The sequence below is a fragment of the Cygnus olor genome, chromosome 3 (genome assembly GCF_009769625.2).
Source record: "Cygnus olor isolate bCygOlo1 chromosome 3, bCygOlo1.pri.v2, whole genome shotgun sequence".
Taxonomy (NCBI): Eukaryota; Metazoa; Chordata; class Aves; order Anseriformes; family Anatidae; genus Cygnus; species Cygnus olor.
Genome location: NC_049171.1, coordinates 76,683,325 through 76,702,405, shown reverse-complemented (window position 1 = coordinate 76,702,405; position 19,081 = coordinate 76,683,325). Strand labels below are relative to the sequence as shown.

The 19,081-nt window shown below is 38.9% G+C and overlaps 1 protein-coding gene across 4 annotated transcripts; it reads left to right on the top strand.

The window, feature by feature from the left end:
- Positions 1-784: 784 nt before the first annotated feature.
- Positions 785-19,048, top strand: PHF10 (PHD finger protein 10). Of its 4 annotated transcripts, none has more exons than XM_040551013.1 (12): positions 785-948; positions 2,910-3,016; positions 3,577-3,707; positions 4,531-4,608; positions 6,001-6,134; positions 6,257-6,406; positions 7,591-7,700; positions 9,268-9,421; positions 11,847-12,002; positions 16,766-16,874; positions 17,156-17,344; positions 18,800-19,048. In XM_040551013.1, the coding sequence occupies exons 1-12, from the start codon at positions 880-882 to the stop codon at positions 18,883-18,885; spliced, it is 1,473 nt and encodes a 490-aa protein (XP_040406947.1). In that variant the 5' UTR covers positions 785-879; the 3' UTR covers positions 18,886-19,048. The 4 variants fall into 4 exon arrangements, with proteins under 4 accessions (XP_040406947.1, XP_040406945.1, XP_040406946.1 ...); XM_040551012.1 differs by having other exon boundaries at positions 799-948; positions 4,525-4,608; XM_040551011.1 differs by lacking the exon at positions 11,847-12,002.
- Positions 19,049-19,081: the final 33 nt, after the last annotated feature.

The window sequence follows — 19,081 nt, the reverse complement described above, 5'->3', positions numbered from 1 at the left end:
CATTGTTCAAAGCAGAGGCGTGCGAGCCTCGCAGCCGGGCTCCCGGTGCGGCGGGGCGGCTCCCGGCGGGGGTCCCTCACCGTGCCGTGGGAGGGGCCCGGCGCTTTGTGGGCCGGGGGCTTTGCGGCGGGGTCTGTCCGCGCTCTGCCTTCAGCCGCCCGCCACGGCGGGGGCGGCGCCGGGCGGGGGGCGCGGGGCGGCGCGCACCGTGCGCGCTCCCTGCGCGCAGCGGCGGGGCCGGACGCCGGTGCCCTCCTCCGGGGGGGGGGGGGGGGAGCGCGCCCCCCGTGCACCCCTCCTGCGGTGGTTGATGGTTCACAAGCGTAGCTCGTCCCCGGCTGACGTGCCCGGAGACGGGAGCCCGGCGGCGGCGGAGCGGCCCAGCCCAGCCCTGCCGGCTGCTAGCGGCTCCCGTGCCGGGCGGCGGCGGCGCTCGGCGCTGCCCACCCGCGGGGGATGCTGCCCCTGCGCCCCGCGCTGCTGCACAAGCGCTACCGCGGCGGATCGGCGCCGCGCTCCCGGCCGGGCCGCGCGGCCGCACGGGCGGCGGCAGGAGGAGGCGGCGGCGGCGGAGGGCGCGGCGGCGGAGGCGGCGGCAGCGGCGGGTTCCCGTCGCCGTGCCCGCGGGGCGGCGGCGCTGCCGTCGGGGCGGGCCGCGCGTCGGTCCGGCGGCGCGGGCCGGGGTCGCCGCGGGCTGCCCGGAGGGGGGCGGAGCAGGATCTGCGCGAGCCGCCGCGCTCGTGCCCGGGCTGGCCGGTAGGGGCCGTTGCCACCCCCCGCCGGGGGAGGGGGGGCGGAGCCGGGCGCGGCGCGAGGCCGGGGCGGGCGGCGGCGGCGCTGCTCCTCGCCCAGCCGGCGGCGGCGGCCCCCGCGGCGGTGATGGCGGCCGTCCTGTCCCCGCGCCTCTGCGACAGCGACCCGGCCACGCCCGGCGCACAGTCCCTCAAGGTGAGAGCCGCGGCCTCGCCGCCAGGCCCGGCCCGCTCTCGCCCGCCGCCGCCTCAGCACGGGTCCGGCCCCGGCCCGCCGGCGGAGGGCGGGCGAAGTTTGGGGCAGCGCCGGGCGCGCGTTGCCTAGGCCGGGAGGCGGCCCCAGCAGTCCCCTCCCGGGGGGCGCTCTGGCCGCCGGGGCTCCCCGTCAGGCGGTGAGGGGTCTGCGTGGGACTGGGAGCGCGGTGCTGTGCCGGGACCTCGCGCTGCAACTTTGTGAGGGCCGGTGGGGGGCGGCTGGGTCGAGCTTTGTCCGTGCCGGAGGGGCCTCTCTGGGCTGTTGGGCTTAGCGGTGTTCTCCGCACGGTAACTGTGGTCGGGCTGCAGCCTGTGCAGACGTTTTCGCGTTCTCTGGTAAGTCCCTTGCAACAAACCGCCCGGCTGCCCGCAGTGTTTTACTTCCTGGGCCCCGAGCCTGCGTGATGCGAAGCGAAAGCAGCGATGTAAACACAGCACGCTCCGCTCTCCTGTGCACGCTGCCTGCGCTTTGCAGGCTTAATAAAAATGAAGTCTCGAGGCAGAAAAGAAAAACTTACGCAAGGTCTTCTCTCTTAAAGGCCACGTTGAGATTTATCATTTAAAAACAGAAGTTTGTAAGTTTCTTGTTTTGAATGTAGATAGGCTTTTGTACAGGAAACCATAGCTTTGGCCCTGTTTATGTATTTTTGGAGTGCGTTAGTGTACCGGGTGAGGAGTAGGAGTGAACTGCTGTTGAGACACAGCTGTGTTGCAAAAACTGTAGTGTGATATTGTTTTGGTTGGGACTGCTGGTTAGTTTATTTAGTTGAGTTTATGCAGGGTATTCTTAGTAATACTGGGAAGCATTATTGTTGGTAATACTAGTAGAGATGCTGCTTGCCATTTCATTGATGTTGCTTTTAAGTTTTTGTTCTTGTATGAAAGACATTCTTCTTTCTTGAAGAAGAGTTGGAGTGAAAACTCCCCAAGAAAGAAAGAAAGAAAAAGTCATGTAAAGAATTCTGTAATACATGAAATAAACCAAAAGTAAAGGAGACGCTTTTCTCCTGCAACCTGTCTTGATTATAGTGCTATGAAGTCTTATATAACAAACTATTATTTGCTGAATTCTTTTTTAATAATAGTATTTCAAGTGATATGGTATGTAAAACATACTAGAGTGAAAAACACTAGCTAATGCAGACCTAATAATAGTTCTTGTCACTGTTTAACAGAGTGTGATCGTGGGCTTGATCCGTTTATTTCTGGCACGTTAATTTTTATTTCTTAAACTTTTCACAAAAGTTACGAAAAGTGATTCTTTCATACTATTCCTGAGTTTCAGTTACTTAAACAGTTGTTTTGTTCTTGGATCTACTGCTGGTCACTATACACAATTCGCTACTTCTATCTCCTCTTTCTCACTTGTAATTATGCAAGGGTGTTCATTAAAGGCTTTGAGATTTTAGGTAGGAGTTAAACAGTAGTTTTAGTTTTTCTTTTATTTTTTGTCCTCTCCACAAAAGAAAAGTTTTTGCTCTGTCCTTACTGTTGCTTTTGGGAGCAAGTCTGATAAAGAGAATTAGTCTTGTCCCTGACTGTCACCAGTGAGGGAAGTTTATTGGGTCTATACCTGCGTGGCTTTGCTGATGTCATAGGTAGTTTACATCAGGAATGATGAACTTGGTGGTCAGAGCCACATCTGTCTATTGAGTACTCCATATATGCAGCGGGCGAGAAACAACCAGTTCTCTGTGCCACTTTGTGGCCTACAGCTAGTTTCTGTCAAAGAATAATTTGCTGCATAATCTGTCCTATCCGTTTTTTGTAGAGAGTATTGTTAAATAGCTCACTACTTCAGGTATACTTGAACTGCACATCGCCGTATGGTATTTTCTGGTGTTTTAAATGATCCACTGAATACTTTTAATTTTTTAATACCTATTTGCATTTTTGTTTCAGGATGACACAGAAGAAAATTCCAATGATGGCAGCCAGCCATCCAAAAGACGACGTATGGGCTCAGGGGACAGTTCTCGGAGCTGTGAAACTTCTAGTCAAGATCTTGGGTAATACCATTTCTTTATTGCTAGTCTTACTGTAGTGTTCAGTATGCTTAAGTATTATCTCTTCCACATTCTTTGCTTTTATATACTTCATGTAGCTTCTGATTTGAGGGAATGTCCTGTAAGTAGCTGGGTGTCTTTTTCTCCTGGCATATTTTAAGAGGTCATATTTTAAAACCACGCAGAACATGCTGTGTCTTAATTTATAATCAAAAGCACAGCTTAGAAGTTTTAAAAATATTACGTGTTTCTGGAGTGAATTTTGACACTGTAGCATCTGCTTTTTTTCTGATGTCCTTTCCACCATTATGGATATCCCTTTTTTTGTGTTTCTTCTCTCAGCATGTTGATAAATGCTGCTTTTGGGAAGTACATATGAAGTGGGGTGTAGCTAAATGCCTTTGAAAAAGGTTAAGAGGATGTGATGTTATAAAGGAATTGTCCAGCTATCCGTAGATGGTGGTCAGTAATGTAAATTGGAATTAGTGAATTTCTAGAAATGTAAGTATCCCTCTTATATATTCTTTGATTTCTTCTAATGCTTTTTTTCTTTTTATGCTCAGATACAGCTATTTTCCTGCTGAAAACTTGATAGAGTACAAGTGGCCACCGGATGAAACAGGGGAATACTATATGCTTCAGGAGCAAGTCAGTGAATATTTGGGTGTGACTTCCTTTAAAAGAAAATATCCAGGTATTTGTTTTCTTGCGTGTGTTTTTTTTCTAAATTTTTCTTCTAAAAAAATCTCTGCTTTCATACGTTTGAATGTGATCTCCGTGTCTTTTTGACGACAGTATGAGCCAATTGTTTAAAAAATTCCATGGCAAAAGTATATCTCAATTTTGTATTTTGTACTTCTTGATTTTGTTACTGGCATATTGAAAATGTATACTACAGTTTTCAAAGCAATTTAAGGCTTTTCAGTATTGTTACTGAAAATCTGCAGACAAGTCTGATTAAGGGTTAAGGTCAGCAAGTAGCTTTTGAAAACTGACCTCAGCTTTATTCTTAGATATTTTGTTGGTGATCTCTTACTGTATAGCTCTATCTCTGTATCCTGTTTCCTGAATTGCGGCAAAATTTCTGTTTTATCTGTGGAAGGATTTCAGAATAAATTGGGAAGGTTCTAGGATTTCAGCCTTCATAATTCAGATTTATCATACGTGGTTCTTCTGTCATGGAATTCATTTTAAAAGGCATATTAAAAGAAAAAGTTAAATATGCCTTCAGTATTTGATCATGTTTTCTGCATCCAAGCTTTCATGGCAGGTTTCTTTAGTATATCTGTAAATCATAACTATGGGCAGGATTCTCAGAAAAATCGGATGTGTCCTGGCAGTGTATATTAAATTTAAAATAAACTTTTAATGTTACCATGTTTATAGGAATAGTAGTTTTGTGTAGACTCTCACTACATAGAAATAAAATTCTCAGACTACTTTGATATTGTTTTTGGGGGATTTTGAGTAACTTCACACATTTTTATTGCTTTTTTTTGTTTTCTCTCGAGATTTAGAAAGACGTGATCTCTCTCACAAGGAGAAACTCTACCTCAGAGAACTAAATGTTATCACAGAGACTCAGTGCACATTAGGTAAGAGAAAAGATCGTTAGCTTCCTTGTTACAGTATTGAAAGTGACACACTGAAAATGTGATTCAGTCTAGTAGAGAAGAATTGGATCATTTGCAACTGAAAATGTAAATTCTGAAAAGAAAACTGGTTTATATTTCATTCTTAATTTGTGTTAATTGGCCAAAGGATATTGGTCTTCCAGATTTATTGTTTAAAAAAAAATTTTGGATCTATTCTAATTACTCAGCAAAACTTATGTTGTAAATTAACTTTTAGAGCCTTTTTCTCCTTGTAGAAAAGAGAACAACATACTTTTTCAAACTGAAAAGTCCATCAGTCTTGTTCTGCTGAGTGAGCTGGGACACAGCAAACACTAGTGTATTTATACAAATCAGCGTATGTGTTAGATGTTGGAAGGGTGCATATTGAAGCACTTAAATGTACTTGAAATAGAACAATGCCCTTGATGCATTTTATGTTGAAAGACCTTCAAGTATTTGTTCTTCCTCTGCTAATATGCATGACTTGGAACATGCTAGAGATTAAATGATGCCTGTCACGTTTTTTTTCTGTGTGTCATGGATCTGTGCAAATATTAAATCATTTTATATCTTAACAGTTCTCGCTATACTTACCTTTATTTCTCACCTGCCAGCTCTCTTGATTTTTTTTTTTACTTAAATATGCAAGAGAGAACAGTATCTATTTTTATCAGTAGAAGCAAAATGCTATATTCTGTCTCACATACACAGTATGTGCTGTGTTAACTGTAAACAACAGGGATAGTTATATTTATCATCAGTGGTAGTAACATATGCCAACCTCCATTCTGTTGTCAGTGGAGGTTGGTTGCATTGGAGGCTTTCAAAGAGGCGTTCTGCATGAGATGATAGCTGCAAACTGTCATGTTCTGACTTCTGAATTGAAATACTTTAATTAGGAGTCAGGCATCTGCATGCAGTTTGCTGTTCTGAATTGCCCTCATAGTGATTCTTGATTTGTGTGGAGAACCTAACCTCATAATTTAAGGTAAGGTTGTACAAGTTAATGAAACTAACAGTTTACCGGCACAAGAAACTGAAGGTAACAGTTCATGAGGTCGTGCTTACAGCAAAGGTGCTGCTTCACAGTGGAGTTGAGTAGGTGGCAGTCAAATATGAAGGTGGGAGTTGTATTCTGTAGCTGTAAGCAAGAAAAGAAATGAGCCTTTCCTCCTTGGGGAGAAGCAAACTCTTAACCAGCCTTGAAAGCTGAATGTCGTAAGTTCACTCCTGCTTGAGAGAGGGAGAAGCATTGTGCATAGTAGATTGTTGTCTTTAGCTCCTCAAAAACTTCAGCTGATCATTGTCAGATATAAATAGCCTACAGTTAGTTTTGCCAGATAGCATCATTATTGCTTTTATCTATTTTAGGTCTAACGGCTTTGCGTAGTGATGAAGTAATTGATCTTATGATTAAAGAATACCCTGCCAAACATGCCGAGTATTCTGTTATACTGCAAGAGAAAGAACGTCAGCGAATAACAGATCATTATAAAGAGTACTCTGTAAGTAAATAGTGTGCTAAGGGAACCAAATCTGTAACATGGAATATACATGTATTAAAAAAAGGGGTGCTCAAAAACTGATAGTGAAATTATGTAAATTAATAAAATTATTTTTATTTCAGCAAATGCAGCAACAGAACACACAGAAAGTAGAAGCCAGTAAAGTTCCAGAATATATAAAAAAAGCTGCCAAGAAGGCTGCAGAATTCAACAGTAATTTAAACCGAGAGCGAATGGAAGAAAGAAGAGCCTATTTTGATTTACAAACACATGTAGGCAGATTTAAATTTCTTCTCAATGTCGATAGTAGCTCCTTGCGTGTTTTAGTAAAAAGTGTTTATGAGTACTGTCTTAACTATTTTATCTTCAGGGGGTTTGAATAGTCCTGTTACAGTTACGTAGAGACATTAACAGTTTTGCTGGGTAATATTAATAAAAATAATAATTTCAAATATAGCTAATACAAAATCTTTTTTCAAATGGGAAAACACTTCTGTCTGAGGAAACTTCTAAAGTTTCAATGTTACTTTGTCATGTCTCTAATGTGCTGGAACAGCATAATATTAAGAGGGATGTTTAGGTTACTAAGAAGCTTCTGTTGTTATCTGTTCATGTAAGTGGCTCATTCTTTTTTTTGGAATATTACTGAAATTTTGCCGGAACAATGTAATGAGTTAAAAAGTAAGCTGTTTATCTAAAAGAGTACTTGCTCGCTATCAATTTTCATGTCCGTATTTTTGCTAGGTGTTACATTATTTTTGTATTAGATATATTTTATGCCTCTGTGCCTGATTAAAAAAAATAAATAGAAACCACACATGCTAGCTGTCATTTTGAAGCAGGAGTGCACTGCTTGTGTGAAGACAGTATAGCATTTTTTTTCTCTTTGCAAATTATTACAGTATAGTAGTATATTGGGAAAAGTTTACATTTTTCTGATATTGAGACGTGTTACATACAGGGTAGTAGATAATTACTTTAATTCTGAAAGAAGACCTTCTATAACCTTCCTTTGTGTTGCTAGTGGGATTTTTTTGGTAGTACAGTCAGGTTTCAGAATTAGATGGCAATATTTTGCTACCCTCTACCAACATGGACTCACTGATAATTCATATTAAAGATGCTTATCGTATAAGTTTATTGATTAAAGTTTATTGCTTGAATTGCTATATTTATTTTTTAAAATTATTTTACATACTATACCATTAGAAATACTCTTGCCTTTCAGTTCACTAGGCACTTCCTGATTAGATGTAAATCTGTAATATTATCTTGAGAGTCGATTTCTTACCATTTGAATGAATTGAGCTCTCCTTGAGAGAACTCAGATAGCTGTTCCAACTCAATAACGGGGAGAGACTGAGTTCAAAAATAGTTTCAGGGGGTGGAGGGTAGGGAAGGCTCAAAAGTTCGGATGTGAAATGAGAACTTCATTATTTTGTATTAAACACCACAGATTATCCAGGTGCCTCAAGGAAAATACAAAGTCTTACCTACAGAGAGAACAAAGGTTAGTCCTTATCCAGTGGCTCTCATACCCGGCCAGTTCCAGGAGTACTACAAAAGGTATTTTAAAACAAAACCATTGCAACTGCTGATTCTCTTGCAGTGATCTATTTTCTCTACGTCTAGCTGATGGAAAACATTTGAATGTGTTTACTGTAAAGTTTTGAGTTAACTTTATGCTTGAGTCACTTGGTAGTCTAATAAATGCACAGCATGAGGGCTTCTGTCAACAACATAAATGTAGTACTGGCTGCAAGAGTGTTCCCTCCAGTGATGTATTGTGGTGCCTGAGCTTTCACCAGCTCAGCCCCTTACTGTGGTAAAAGCAGACACTGATATCACTCCTGCCACCCTCACATGTTTACTTACCTTCTGCCTCTGCATGTTTGCTAAGATTAATATCGCTATGTCAAAATGTTGTAATGCTGGCTTGTGGTCAGGTGCTTTCCATGTGACAGTCTTACTGTCCTTTTAAAAATTTTTAGAAAGTTTTTAACATTAAAAAAAAAAAATCCCACCAAATTGTGACTGATCTTGTGGGCTAAGTTTAATGTCAGATTTTTAGGTGAGGGAGAAAGGTGTTGCTAGTTGAATTTTCCTATTTCATTAAATATGTATTGTGTAGACTTGAACATCTACACAAATTTTAGACTTTTCCCTGTGGGATGCTCCCTTTTGGTGAACGCAGGCTGATTTGAAAACTGTTGCCTAAGTTGTACCATCTGTACACCAGAGGTGGTACTACTCATCCTATACATACGAAGTTTTCTGTAGATAAGCTTTTAATACGCATTTGCCTTGTTCATTCCAGTGTGTGTGCATACAGCCCCCCCATAAATTTGCATGTTAAAGGGTATTCTTAAAGGACTTGAATTTTATTAAGTTAATTGAGTTAAAAATACAAGAAATCTTGTTTATTTTGAGCATACAAGCTATAAGTGAAACTGGCTATCCTTCTTAATGAAGGACACAGCCTTTCAAAGCATACATCAAAATAGCGTCCTACCCTTTACCTGTCCTTAATAGTAAGAGGTCTCTAACTTTTTTCCTAGTCTTTAAGGTCGATAAAAAAGGAGGCGGAATTACACACATTAAGCTGTATCTGGCTATGAGCAGATACAGATTAGATCTTCACATTATTCTGTTAATATTTTTATTTGCCTTTTTTTCTCCTTCATTACTCAAGAATCTTGGTCTTAAATAGATCATCTTTACTTACTTTGCTTTGTACCCCAGCCATTTGTGTGCCTTTGGTTGGAGTTGTGCACACGCTACGTACTTATAACAACAAAGTATATAGTCTGTTGGGTGTAGTAACAGGGGTTGATTATAAGTCTGTATACATTCAGGTGACCTTCTATGATTATAAAGGTTTAGAACATGGCAAATATGTTCTTCCTTTGTTCCATGAATATTTAACTACACAAAGATGACAAGTACTAGATACTAGTTAATTTGTGAAGAGAAATTAGTAAGTTTCCTGCATTTTTTATGTGCTTTCCTGAAAAAGTGAGCTGAAATTATTCACATTTCTTACTTTCAAAATAAATTCATAAAGAATTATTTTGTAAATAATATCCACGCATAAAATACAAAGGCATTTGTTTGTTTATTTTATTACCTTTAGATATTCTCCGGATGAACTTCGTTACTTGCCATTAAACACAGCTCTTTACGAACCTCCTTTGGATCCAGAACTGCCTGCATTAGACAGTGATGGGGATTCAGATGATGCAGAGGAAGGGCGAGGTGATGAGAAACGGAAAACCAAAGGCAACTCGGTGAGACAAATTGAAAGTGTTCTTCAACAAAATAAAATCCTTTCCCTTCGCTTTTGTTAGTTTCAGTAATTTCCTGGTAGAATCTTTAACATTGGCAAAATGAGGTAGAATCATAAACTTGCCTTTTTAGTACTTCTTTTTATTTTATAACTTTTCTATCCAACTTTCCATTGTGCTCCATTTTTAAAGTAAATCAAACAAATATTTGTAATATCGGGCCCTCTCTTACTTGTTTCTAAAGAAGTTTTGAAGAGTCTTCCCAACTGCCGCTCTTTGTTTACTCCCTTTTCCTCAGGTCACGGGTCAGGTTGCTAGCATTTCTGAGAGGTGTGAACTTTAGTTCAGGTCACAGTATATTTTGCTACTGAAGTTCCACAGAATCCATCACTAAAGCAAAGGACTTGGTAGCCTGGTAACTTTGCCTTTTTGTAATGTAGAAGCAGGAAGTACTCAATATTGAAACAGTTACTTTATTACAACTTAAAGAAAAGGTTGAAAGCAGTGGGATTTTTTGTTTGTTTTACAATACATCTTTAAAAAGATGTGTATGTGCTCTCCGTTTATGCAAACCCCAAATTAACAGTTACTGGAAGTTAAGGGAAGCTCACATACCTACCTGGAGAGTGTTGTAGGTGCTCAGGAGCAGTTGAGCTTCAGATGGGCTGTCCAAGCACAGCTGTATCATTCGTATAATGGTGTTGGTGGTATATTGGCAATGACCATTTCCTAGAAATGGAACCCCAGTTCTAAGAAAAACAATATGAAACCAGAAATGCATTTAACAGTTTCTAGTTCAGTTGACTAACATGTTAGATAGTGGGTATATGTAATGCTAAATTTCTCCATATAAATATTTATTTTGTTTAAATATTCACAAGTTACTCATAACTGAAGAAGAAAAGAAAGGGTCAGCTTGTAGGTTTACAGAGGATAGCTGTTAATACACCCTTTCTGCTTGTATTTTTTAGAGAGAAAAAAAAGTAAACATCATGCTAAATGTCAAACAAAACTTTGATTTAATTGTACTCCATTTTTTTTTACACTTGGTCGTTAATCACCTCTTCCTAATTCCCTTTTCCACTGACTTCCATTTCTCTTAATGGTAAAGAAAAATAATTGGACTGAGCAGGCTGTCCTTCCATTTAACACAGAAGTTCAGTTGCCTTTTTGGTGAGAGAATGCAGAAGAGAAAATGTTGTGGTTGTGTTGGAAAGGTGTAGGGAATATATGAGATGAGGTTCCTATGAAGGGGGTTTGGCTATGGAGCAGGGGTTCTTTTCTAGTCATTAGGGCAAGATATCTGTTGGACACAAAGGTGGACAGTTGCCAAGTCTAGTTTTCTGAGTCTTAAGCTGCCTAACATTTATCAGATTTCCCTGGTGAGTCCTACAATATGCTTTTTCCTTTTTTACCCTCCCTATTTTTGGACTCAGATAGCAGTTTTCCTGTTCTGTAGTGTCTTAATGGACTTGTTCTGAATAATTCTTCCCCTAGTTAAAAAAAAAAAAAAAAAACGAAACAATACCATTTCTATTTGCCACGTAATTAGCTTTGCTTTTGTGTTCTACTCCTTCCTTTGCCCTCTGTCTGTTTTGTCTGTTTTGATTTTAGGTTCCGGGGCACAGGTAGATTATTTTATTTGTACTGAGTGCCTTTTACTGCAGGGCACCACAGTTATTTGGCCTTTTGTTTTTTATTGTAATAAACGTGATTAATTATGTTATTATTTGCTGAAGGTTTTTGGAGGCCTTTATTAACACTTCTCTGAGAAAAATCTTGTGCTGCTGCTCTTAATTATGCTTACATTGGTCTATTGTTCTCTTTGAACCTCTTCCTCTCTTCACCTTCCCATTCTTCAAAATGCTTTTAACTGCAGCATGAAATCTGATGTTTGGTTCTGTATTAAATATTCAAGTGTGTTTTTCCTCTGATGGTGTTCTTCTGCTGCAATCCAAATGAAATATTCAGAGTGCTCCTGGTGAAAAGATGAGATGAGGGTGGCAGTAAAAACCTTCACATATTTAATTAAAGACAGTGTTATTTGGTCGTACACTTTAAATCCAAGGCCAGGGCACTTTTAACTTTTCACTGGCCCTTTACTTTGTAAACAACATCATGCATATAGTCAATTTCTTGCTGACTTTCAAAGGAAAATGGTTCAAAGAATTACACTGTTGTGTGCTCCACTCTGGTACCAAGATCAACTGGAAAACACAACTGCTATTGCTGATGCCAGTCTCTTAGCATGAGAAAAGATAAATAATGAAGGTTATGAAAAAAGTGTTCTAGATTGTGATGCACCCCATGCTTTTGTAGAAGGAAAGATGTATCCTTCTTTTACGTTAGTTGGCTCTAAGGGGCATAGGAAAGACTTGTCTGTCTATCCAAAAAAATAAAAAATATAGCTATGGTATTTTTATTATAGGACAATTCGTCTGGCAATGTATCTGAAGGTGATTGCGCCACAGACAACCAGGAGGATTCTTTTCAGGGAAGACAAAAAACAAGAGACAAAAGTTCTACTCCAAGAAAAGATGGTTCCAAACGTTCTGTATTATCCAAATCAGTTCCTGGGTACAAGGTAGAAGAAAAAAGCCCCTGACTGAACTTCTATACTGACCAGCCTCTCCCTGAAATATTTGTTTTTCAGTAATGTGGAACTTCTGCTTGCTGTACTTCGCTACCTGCTCTCCTGTTGTGTGCTCCATCTGTTTGCTTCCTTACTTCCTTTTTGCTTTTATTTCACTTGAGGCTTTCCTTTACTCTAGCTATACAGTTGCCTCTGTTTCTGTTAACTTCTCTGATTCCCAGGCAGTTACATTAGAACAGTCTATTGTGGATTTGTCATTGGAACTCTACATCTTTCTGTCTGCCTGGGCATAGCAGTCAGAATTACTTGCCAGTTCAAAACTAGCACTAGGTATCCATTATTTTTTGTACTGTTTTGTATGGCAGCATACCTAGAGATCAGTGCTGTAAAGTGCAGCTATGTGGCTGAACACATTGTGCCGATGTTCATTTCAAATAGTCCTTCATCCTGAGATGTTACGATGTATGGGATGAAGGACGAGAAGCTTATTACAGTCATATAGGTAACACTACATGACCACTTTAAGAGTATATGAAAAACAGCTTTTTATGTAGTTTGTACTATATAGGAAAGTTTGTAGGCAATATGCTTTTATCTGACTTGGTTTGGATGTTAATACATTTTAGCTATGAAGCAGTGATTGCCAAACCTAAGACCAAAATCATCAGTATTACTGTATAATAATTTCAAAAATTAGGATGATAAAAGATTAAGATAAAAAAAAAAAATTCAGGAAAACTGGGAATTGACATACATTATTTATGTTATTATTCGGCATACTAAGAGGGGTTTTGAAAATAATGTAACACATTTAAAACACATTAGTGCCCAGTCCTGTTCCACTGAAAGGAATTAAAATTTTCCATTGACTTATGTGGGAGCAGGAATAGGCCCATAAAAAAGGAAGACACTACATTAACATAGGGTTTATGTAGCAATCAGGAATGCATGTTGAGAGGGTATGAAAAAGGAAAATTTTTGTCAGTGACAAGATTGTACATACTGAGAAACTGTCTCAGCAGAAGTTGCGCTGTTGATGGTTTGTATTTTATATTCATAACTGTTTACTATCTGTATTTACCAAGTTAACAATAAATAAGCTATAACTAAGAAGCTAATTTCCAACAAGAATTGGATAAACTTTCTGTACATACAGTAACTGTAAAAGTTCGTAACAGGTATCAAGCTCCAGTTGCGTTTTCTCTTTTCAGAAACTTACTAAAACATATGCAAATTACAGAGATTTAGACTGTGGTACCATACATCTATTTTTTTATATGTAACTCTGCAAATTGTTGTAGACTCGGAATGCATACTGATGTTCCCACGAACAAGAAATCCAAAGATGGCACTTGAAATTTTTTTTAGCTTTGTTTAACTTGATGTTGGAGATTGTGTGCCACAGGTTTACAGAAAGAAGTTTCACTTAACTTTGAGATGCCTGTGTGCTTGATTAGCCCAATCTATGAATGCATAGAGAGAGGATTTACGGAGCAGAACATTTTTTTAAAAGTCATACTGGTAGCATACAGCATTGCATTTTGAAAATGGATTCCTATAGCAATTACTTACTTCTAAAAAGTCACTGACTGTATTAGTAACAAGGCATTACTGTAAACTGACAGTGCCACATCTTTCTGATGTCAATGTACCCTGCCTGCGTCAGCCATCAACCTGTTGATAAGTCAAGATGGTGATGCTGTGTTGGGATGTTGAGAGAACCGGCTTTCTTGTTTGTGGGAGTGTTTAAATGCTTTCAGTAAACACAATTATATGAGCTTCTTTAACTGGTAAGACAGAAAGAATCTTGTTTGTTAGCTCATTAAAAACACCAGATAATGATATACCTACCGTACGTGCCTGAGTGTTACGGCACTTCGAGCTGAAGGCTTAACTGATTTAAAATGTTGTCCCTGTGAATTCTAAATCTTTGTAATACTTTTGTTCTGTATCGTTCTCTAATATCTGACTATTTTTGTAGGACAGTAAACTTTTGGTTACATGTAGTTAAAATTGAAGGATAATTGCTATGGCATCAACATGCAAATGTATCATTATAGACACATTATGAGTATTAAAGGATTCATACATTTCCACTGAGTTATTTTTAAGCAAAAGAAATGATGTATTTTATATGGAGCCGTTTTTATTGTCAGTTCTTTAACAAAGAACAATTAGCATGTGTTTTACATTTTGTCATGTTACAAGTAGCGAGTCTTTGTTGCTGCAGGACTGGCTATTGCAATTGCACACACAGGGTACTGTTAAAAGTACAGGAGGTTTTTTTTGCACATAAAACTGAAATGTATTGAAACTATATTTTACAACACTTCTGTTTTAGGTCACTGTATATGCAAATGAAACCCTTTGCATTCAGAATAGGACCTTATAAAAATAGTGTGATTGGAATGCTTGCTTTGAGAGCTGCATGCTGCAGCAAGGAAGTTAAAACTTACAGAGCAGTCATCATTTTGACCCAGCATTCCTTCTCTCTCCCTTCCTTACCCCCTAATAAGATGAAGATGTACAAAGCAAAATGTACTCTAATCAGATGGGATATTGTCACTTCCCATTTGGATTTGATACACTTTTTTTTTTAGTGTTTCTAAAAGCCATTTATGATGGTAGAACTTGAATTGTTTTGAAATGTGAAGTCCTGCATTATTTCATTTTTGTAAAAAATAAAATAAAAATCAAAAAACATAACAAAAAACCACCCTTCCATACTGTTGGAACTTTTATTATTAATAGGCTGTTATTCCCCCCCCCCCAAATGCACGATTTCTAATAAACACAATTTAGTGAAGTAAGAATTAGATGGAAGCATTGTTAATAAATGCACCCGTATCAGTGTCTAACTTTAGAATTATATATATCAGAGTGTTAATGCACATAACCGAATGCAAGTACAGTGACCGGAGAGTAGCTCACTTTAGTTTTGACGGAGTACAAGGGAGTATGTTGCTGTATATTAAAAGCAGTGATACTCAAATTCGTTAGAAGTCTGATTAGAGAAGTGCACTTCCTATTCTAGAAAGGCTTGGTTTACTTAGAAGTAGATAAAAACACACCAACAAAAAAATTAGAATGTAGCCTAAACAACAGAAGGGTAAATGCTGCAACACTGATGAGGTTTAAGCATGTGCCACTTTTGTTGGGAGGAGCAGGGTATAAAGGTGTACATGTAGGACACATAGAATAGTAAATGATTTTGTGTGGTTTTGCTTCCATTATATTTATTACTTTGTAGAGACATTTGTGAATGTTAGACTTCTCTTACCGTTTTACTATATTTATGTATAAAACAGGTTGACTATGCTTTTTTAAAATAAATAAGCAAAAAAAGTCTGTACGAGTGCCTCTGTCATCTTTTGAAGGAAGTTACCTATAAACATCTCTTATGGTGTTTTGTTTTTTAAATAAAACTCTTCAGACTAGACAATTTGGAGCAGACTGTAGTTGTGCTTTAACTTAAAAAAGCAGATGTAAAACTTCAGAAATCTTAAAGCAATGTGTCCTGACTACTTAAAAATGAATTAAGATATTATCTTACTAGATATAGGTGTTGGAAAAAGACTGGCTGGGGGGATAGACACACTTGAGGATAAGTTGCATTGCAAAGATTCCTGTTTTGTTTCTTTGTTTTAATATATGTATTTCTAGTTTCCTTTTTTTTTTTTTTTTAATTAAACTTTATTCTTCTCCCCAGAAGTGGTTGGTAGTTGACTGAGTATGTTTTTGCTTACTGACAAGCTGTTTAGTTCCTTAGAAAACAGGATATGTCTTGAATTTGAATTCCAGCTAGTAGCTGCATCTTTGCAGCAACATTTTTTTTCTCAAAACTCTGGGACTAAAACTCTGGGACTAGTGTGGTTAATATCAGTGAGTACTATATTAATTTTAACCCTTATTTCTCACTAATTTCATTATGCAGAGGTCCAAGCTCAATAATATAACTACTGAAATATGTCTGAAGTATGCAATGCCTGGTTTGTTTCTTGGTCCTCACAAAGATATTTCTGAAATATGTCATGCCTTATTTCTTTGGTCCTCATCAGGATAAAACTTTTGGGTTTGCACACAGAATTAATAAATGTTACTCCATTTAAGAGCCTACTATTTCTCTCATACCTTTTAAATGGGTCTCATGCGCCCAAATAGGCTCCAGATTATCGCTTAGAAATACTATAAATGTAAAAGTGTATTTAAATGCAAGGGTATGTATTTTTTACTGCAGTTACGACTGGACTTAAGAAGGAACGGTAAGACAGCAGTATGTAACATAGCTTACCAGATATTTTAAAACTTGTTAAAGTCAAATTTATTGCTTTTGTAATTAAATTTCTATATTCTATAAAGACAATGAAAATAGAAAATTGTATTTGATTTCTTCCACACAGGAAATCTGCATGGAGATTCATAATGAAGTATTCTATACCAGATTTTTTTTTTAATGCTATACCATGTAATTTAGGGGTATGTTAGCTGGTGAATTCAGAGGAAGAAACTAGTACGTGCTTCTGCTCCTGTTCCGTTTATGTAAAGCCCACTACACGTATGCCAAGTTCAAAATTTTATGTGGTTAATCTAAGACTTTTTAAATGCTGCTGGTTGTCAATTATTGCCATTTGTGTTAAGGTTCACACATCATAGCAGATAACCCATTAATTTTGAGTTAAGGAGCTATGTTACATTTCCTGTTAAATCTGTAAATTCTTCTGGAATGAATTTATAGCCCTCTTCTACCCTTCCAGCCAAAGGTCATTCCAAATGCTATATGTGGAATTTGTCTGAAGGGTAAGGAGTCCAACAAGAAAGGAAAAGCTGAAGCTCTTATACATTGCTCCCAGTGTGACAACAGTGGTAAGTATCCGTGTAAACTAACTGGATTCCTAAGGATTCAAACATTCCTAATGTTTGACAGATCTTTTTGTGGAAATATTTGTACTTGTTTACCAACAGTTCACTTGCCTTTTCTGTCCTTCATTAAAGCTTCATCCCTGTTTAAGATTATATGTGCTGTCACATTCAGCGTGCTGTTAGGTTTCTCCAGGAGGCGAGCTCAGCTTCAGCTTCTTTCAATGCAATCTAAATAATTTTAAATTTCATTTCAGTCATAATTAATAATATTGATTTTAATCCAGGCCACCCTTCTTGCCTCGATATGACCCCGGAGCTTGTTGCTATGATTAAGACTTATCCTTGGCAATGTATGGAGTGTAAAACATGCATTATATGTGGGCAGCCTCACCACGAAGAAGAAATGATGTTCTGTGATGTATGTGACCGTGGTTATCACACTTTTTGTGTGGGGCTTGACGCTATCCCCTCAGGTAATAAAGTAAGAGTTAATTGTTCCCTTCCCACCTCCTCCGAGTCCTGGGGTTTCTCTGTCAAAATATATGTGTTGCTTTTTAAAGCTTTAAAATCAGTGTGAAGGGTAAAAATAAGCAATAGCGTTGGAAAGCATCCACACACTAGGGCCTGAGAATTTTTTTTATAAGCTTTATTTCTGTGTATTTGGTTTTGCACAGTTTAACCTGGCATTTCCTGTATAGGAAATATAATTGGCTTTTACAACAGAATCCAAACAGGCTCACTCAGAGCTAGTGTTGTTTTTTTTTAATATTTCCACAGAATACTGAGAAAAATTACCTCTTTTCGTAAAAGACACCTGTAAAGAGGCCTCTATTGCTGCATATTGCTGGAGTATAGCTTTCACATTAACAAAGTTTGTTATTTCAGTTTCTAAATTAAAAAGTATGCTCAATTTAGCATTTGTAAACACCTTTTTAAACCCCCTTCCTTCCCATTTTTTTCTTAAATGTAAAAGCTGGAAGTACCAAAATGTCAGACAGCCTGTACTTTTAAATTACCTGGCCACTCATATCACCTGACCGACTCAAGGCAATGTAAAGAAAACTTCAGACATAAGTGACTGGTAGCAGTGTTGCTTTTCATGTGATAATAAATCAATGATAAGTAAGCTCATGATAAAGCGTTCAGTGACAATATTCCTTGTAACTGCTACCTCAAATATATTGTATATTCCCATTTAGAGAAGCACGGGGAGCTTGCTGTTGCTTTACTCCAGGTTCTGTGGTTGATTCAACTTTCAGGCTGATCTACGGACAGAATCTAAGCAAAATAATTATATTCCTACAAAACTAAAAATAAAAAAAAAAGCAAAGCAGCTTTTATGATTCCAGCTGTTGTAATATAAATAGTTAATATCCATGCTCAACCCTTTATTGTTCCCTCCATAAACGGGTTTTAGTATAAGGTCTAGTGCTGAACCTCTGCCAGCAGTTTAATCTATGCTGCCTGACTGCGCTGAAATAACTGATGTTGGTTTGGGGAATGGGACCCACTACCTTGTGGCACAGTAGCAACATTCTCCAACTGCCATTCATTTCTGCTGTGAGTTACTGCCCATAACCTTGAATTGTGGCCACTCATCTGAAAATCTTCACTTGCCACCTCATAGTTCATCTCTTCTTTCCTAATAACCATTGCCTTAGCAGAGCTGGCACTTACTCCCAGAGCTCCATAAACATTAGTGCAGCCAATTGTTACATGCACCGAGTCTGCAAGGGACAGTGAATTTGACGTGCTGCTTTCTGTATCTTTTAGAAAAGATGTTTGTATTTTAAAGAGAAACACTGGTTGTGTACATGAAAGGAAGTACTAGAAACAGATGAGCACCTATTGAAATGGTGAAAGGTACATAACTAGATGAGTGAGTAAAAAAGGTAGTTTCCCAATAATTGACAACTTTCTTTTCTTAGGTCGCTGGATTTGTGATTGTTGTCAGAAAGACTCTCCCGTACCCAGAAGAGGAGGAAGAAGGGGGAAAAACAGCAAGGAGGGCTAACCCCCCCCCCCTCCCCCCCCCCCAAAAAAAAACAACTTGCTGTCCAAAATTTAACTGCACAAATTAAAAGTGATATTTTGGTGCTATTTAACCAACCACTTTAAGAGGAACAATACCACTTTTTTTTTCTTTTTACCAAATAAACTTAATTTTGGCTATATAATTATTTTTGTGATATGTCACTAATCATGTCCTG

Excerpts from the sequence above, each read along its gene's own strand:
- PHF10 (XM_040551012.1), top strand. The coding sequence starts at position 880 with ATGGCGGCCGTCCTGTCCCCGCGCCTCTGCGACAGCGACCCGGCCACG. Across the intron at positions 4,609-6,000 it reads AGAGACTCAGTGCACATTAG|GTCTAACGGCTTTGCGTAGT; the intron begins GTAAGAGAAAAG and ends TATCTATTTTAG. Across the intron at positions 12,003-16,765 it reads AATCAGTTCCTGGGTACAAG|CCAAAGGTCATTCCAAATGC; the intron begins GTAGAAGAAAAA and ends CTACCCTTCCAG.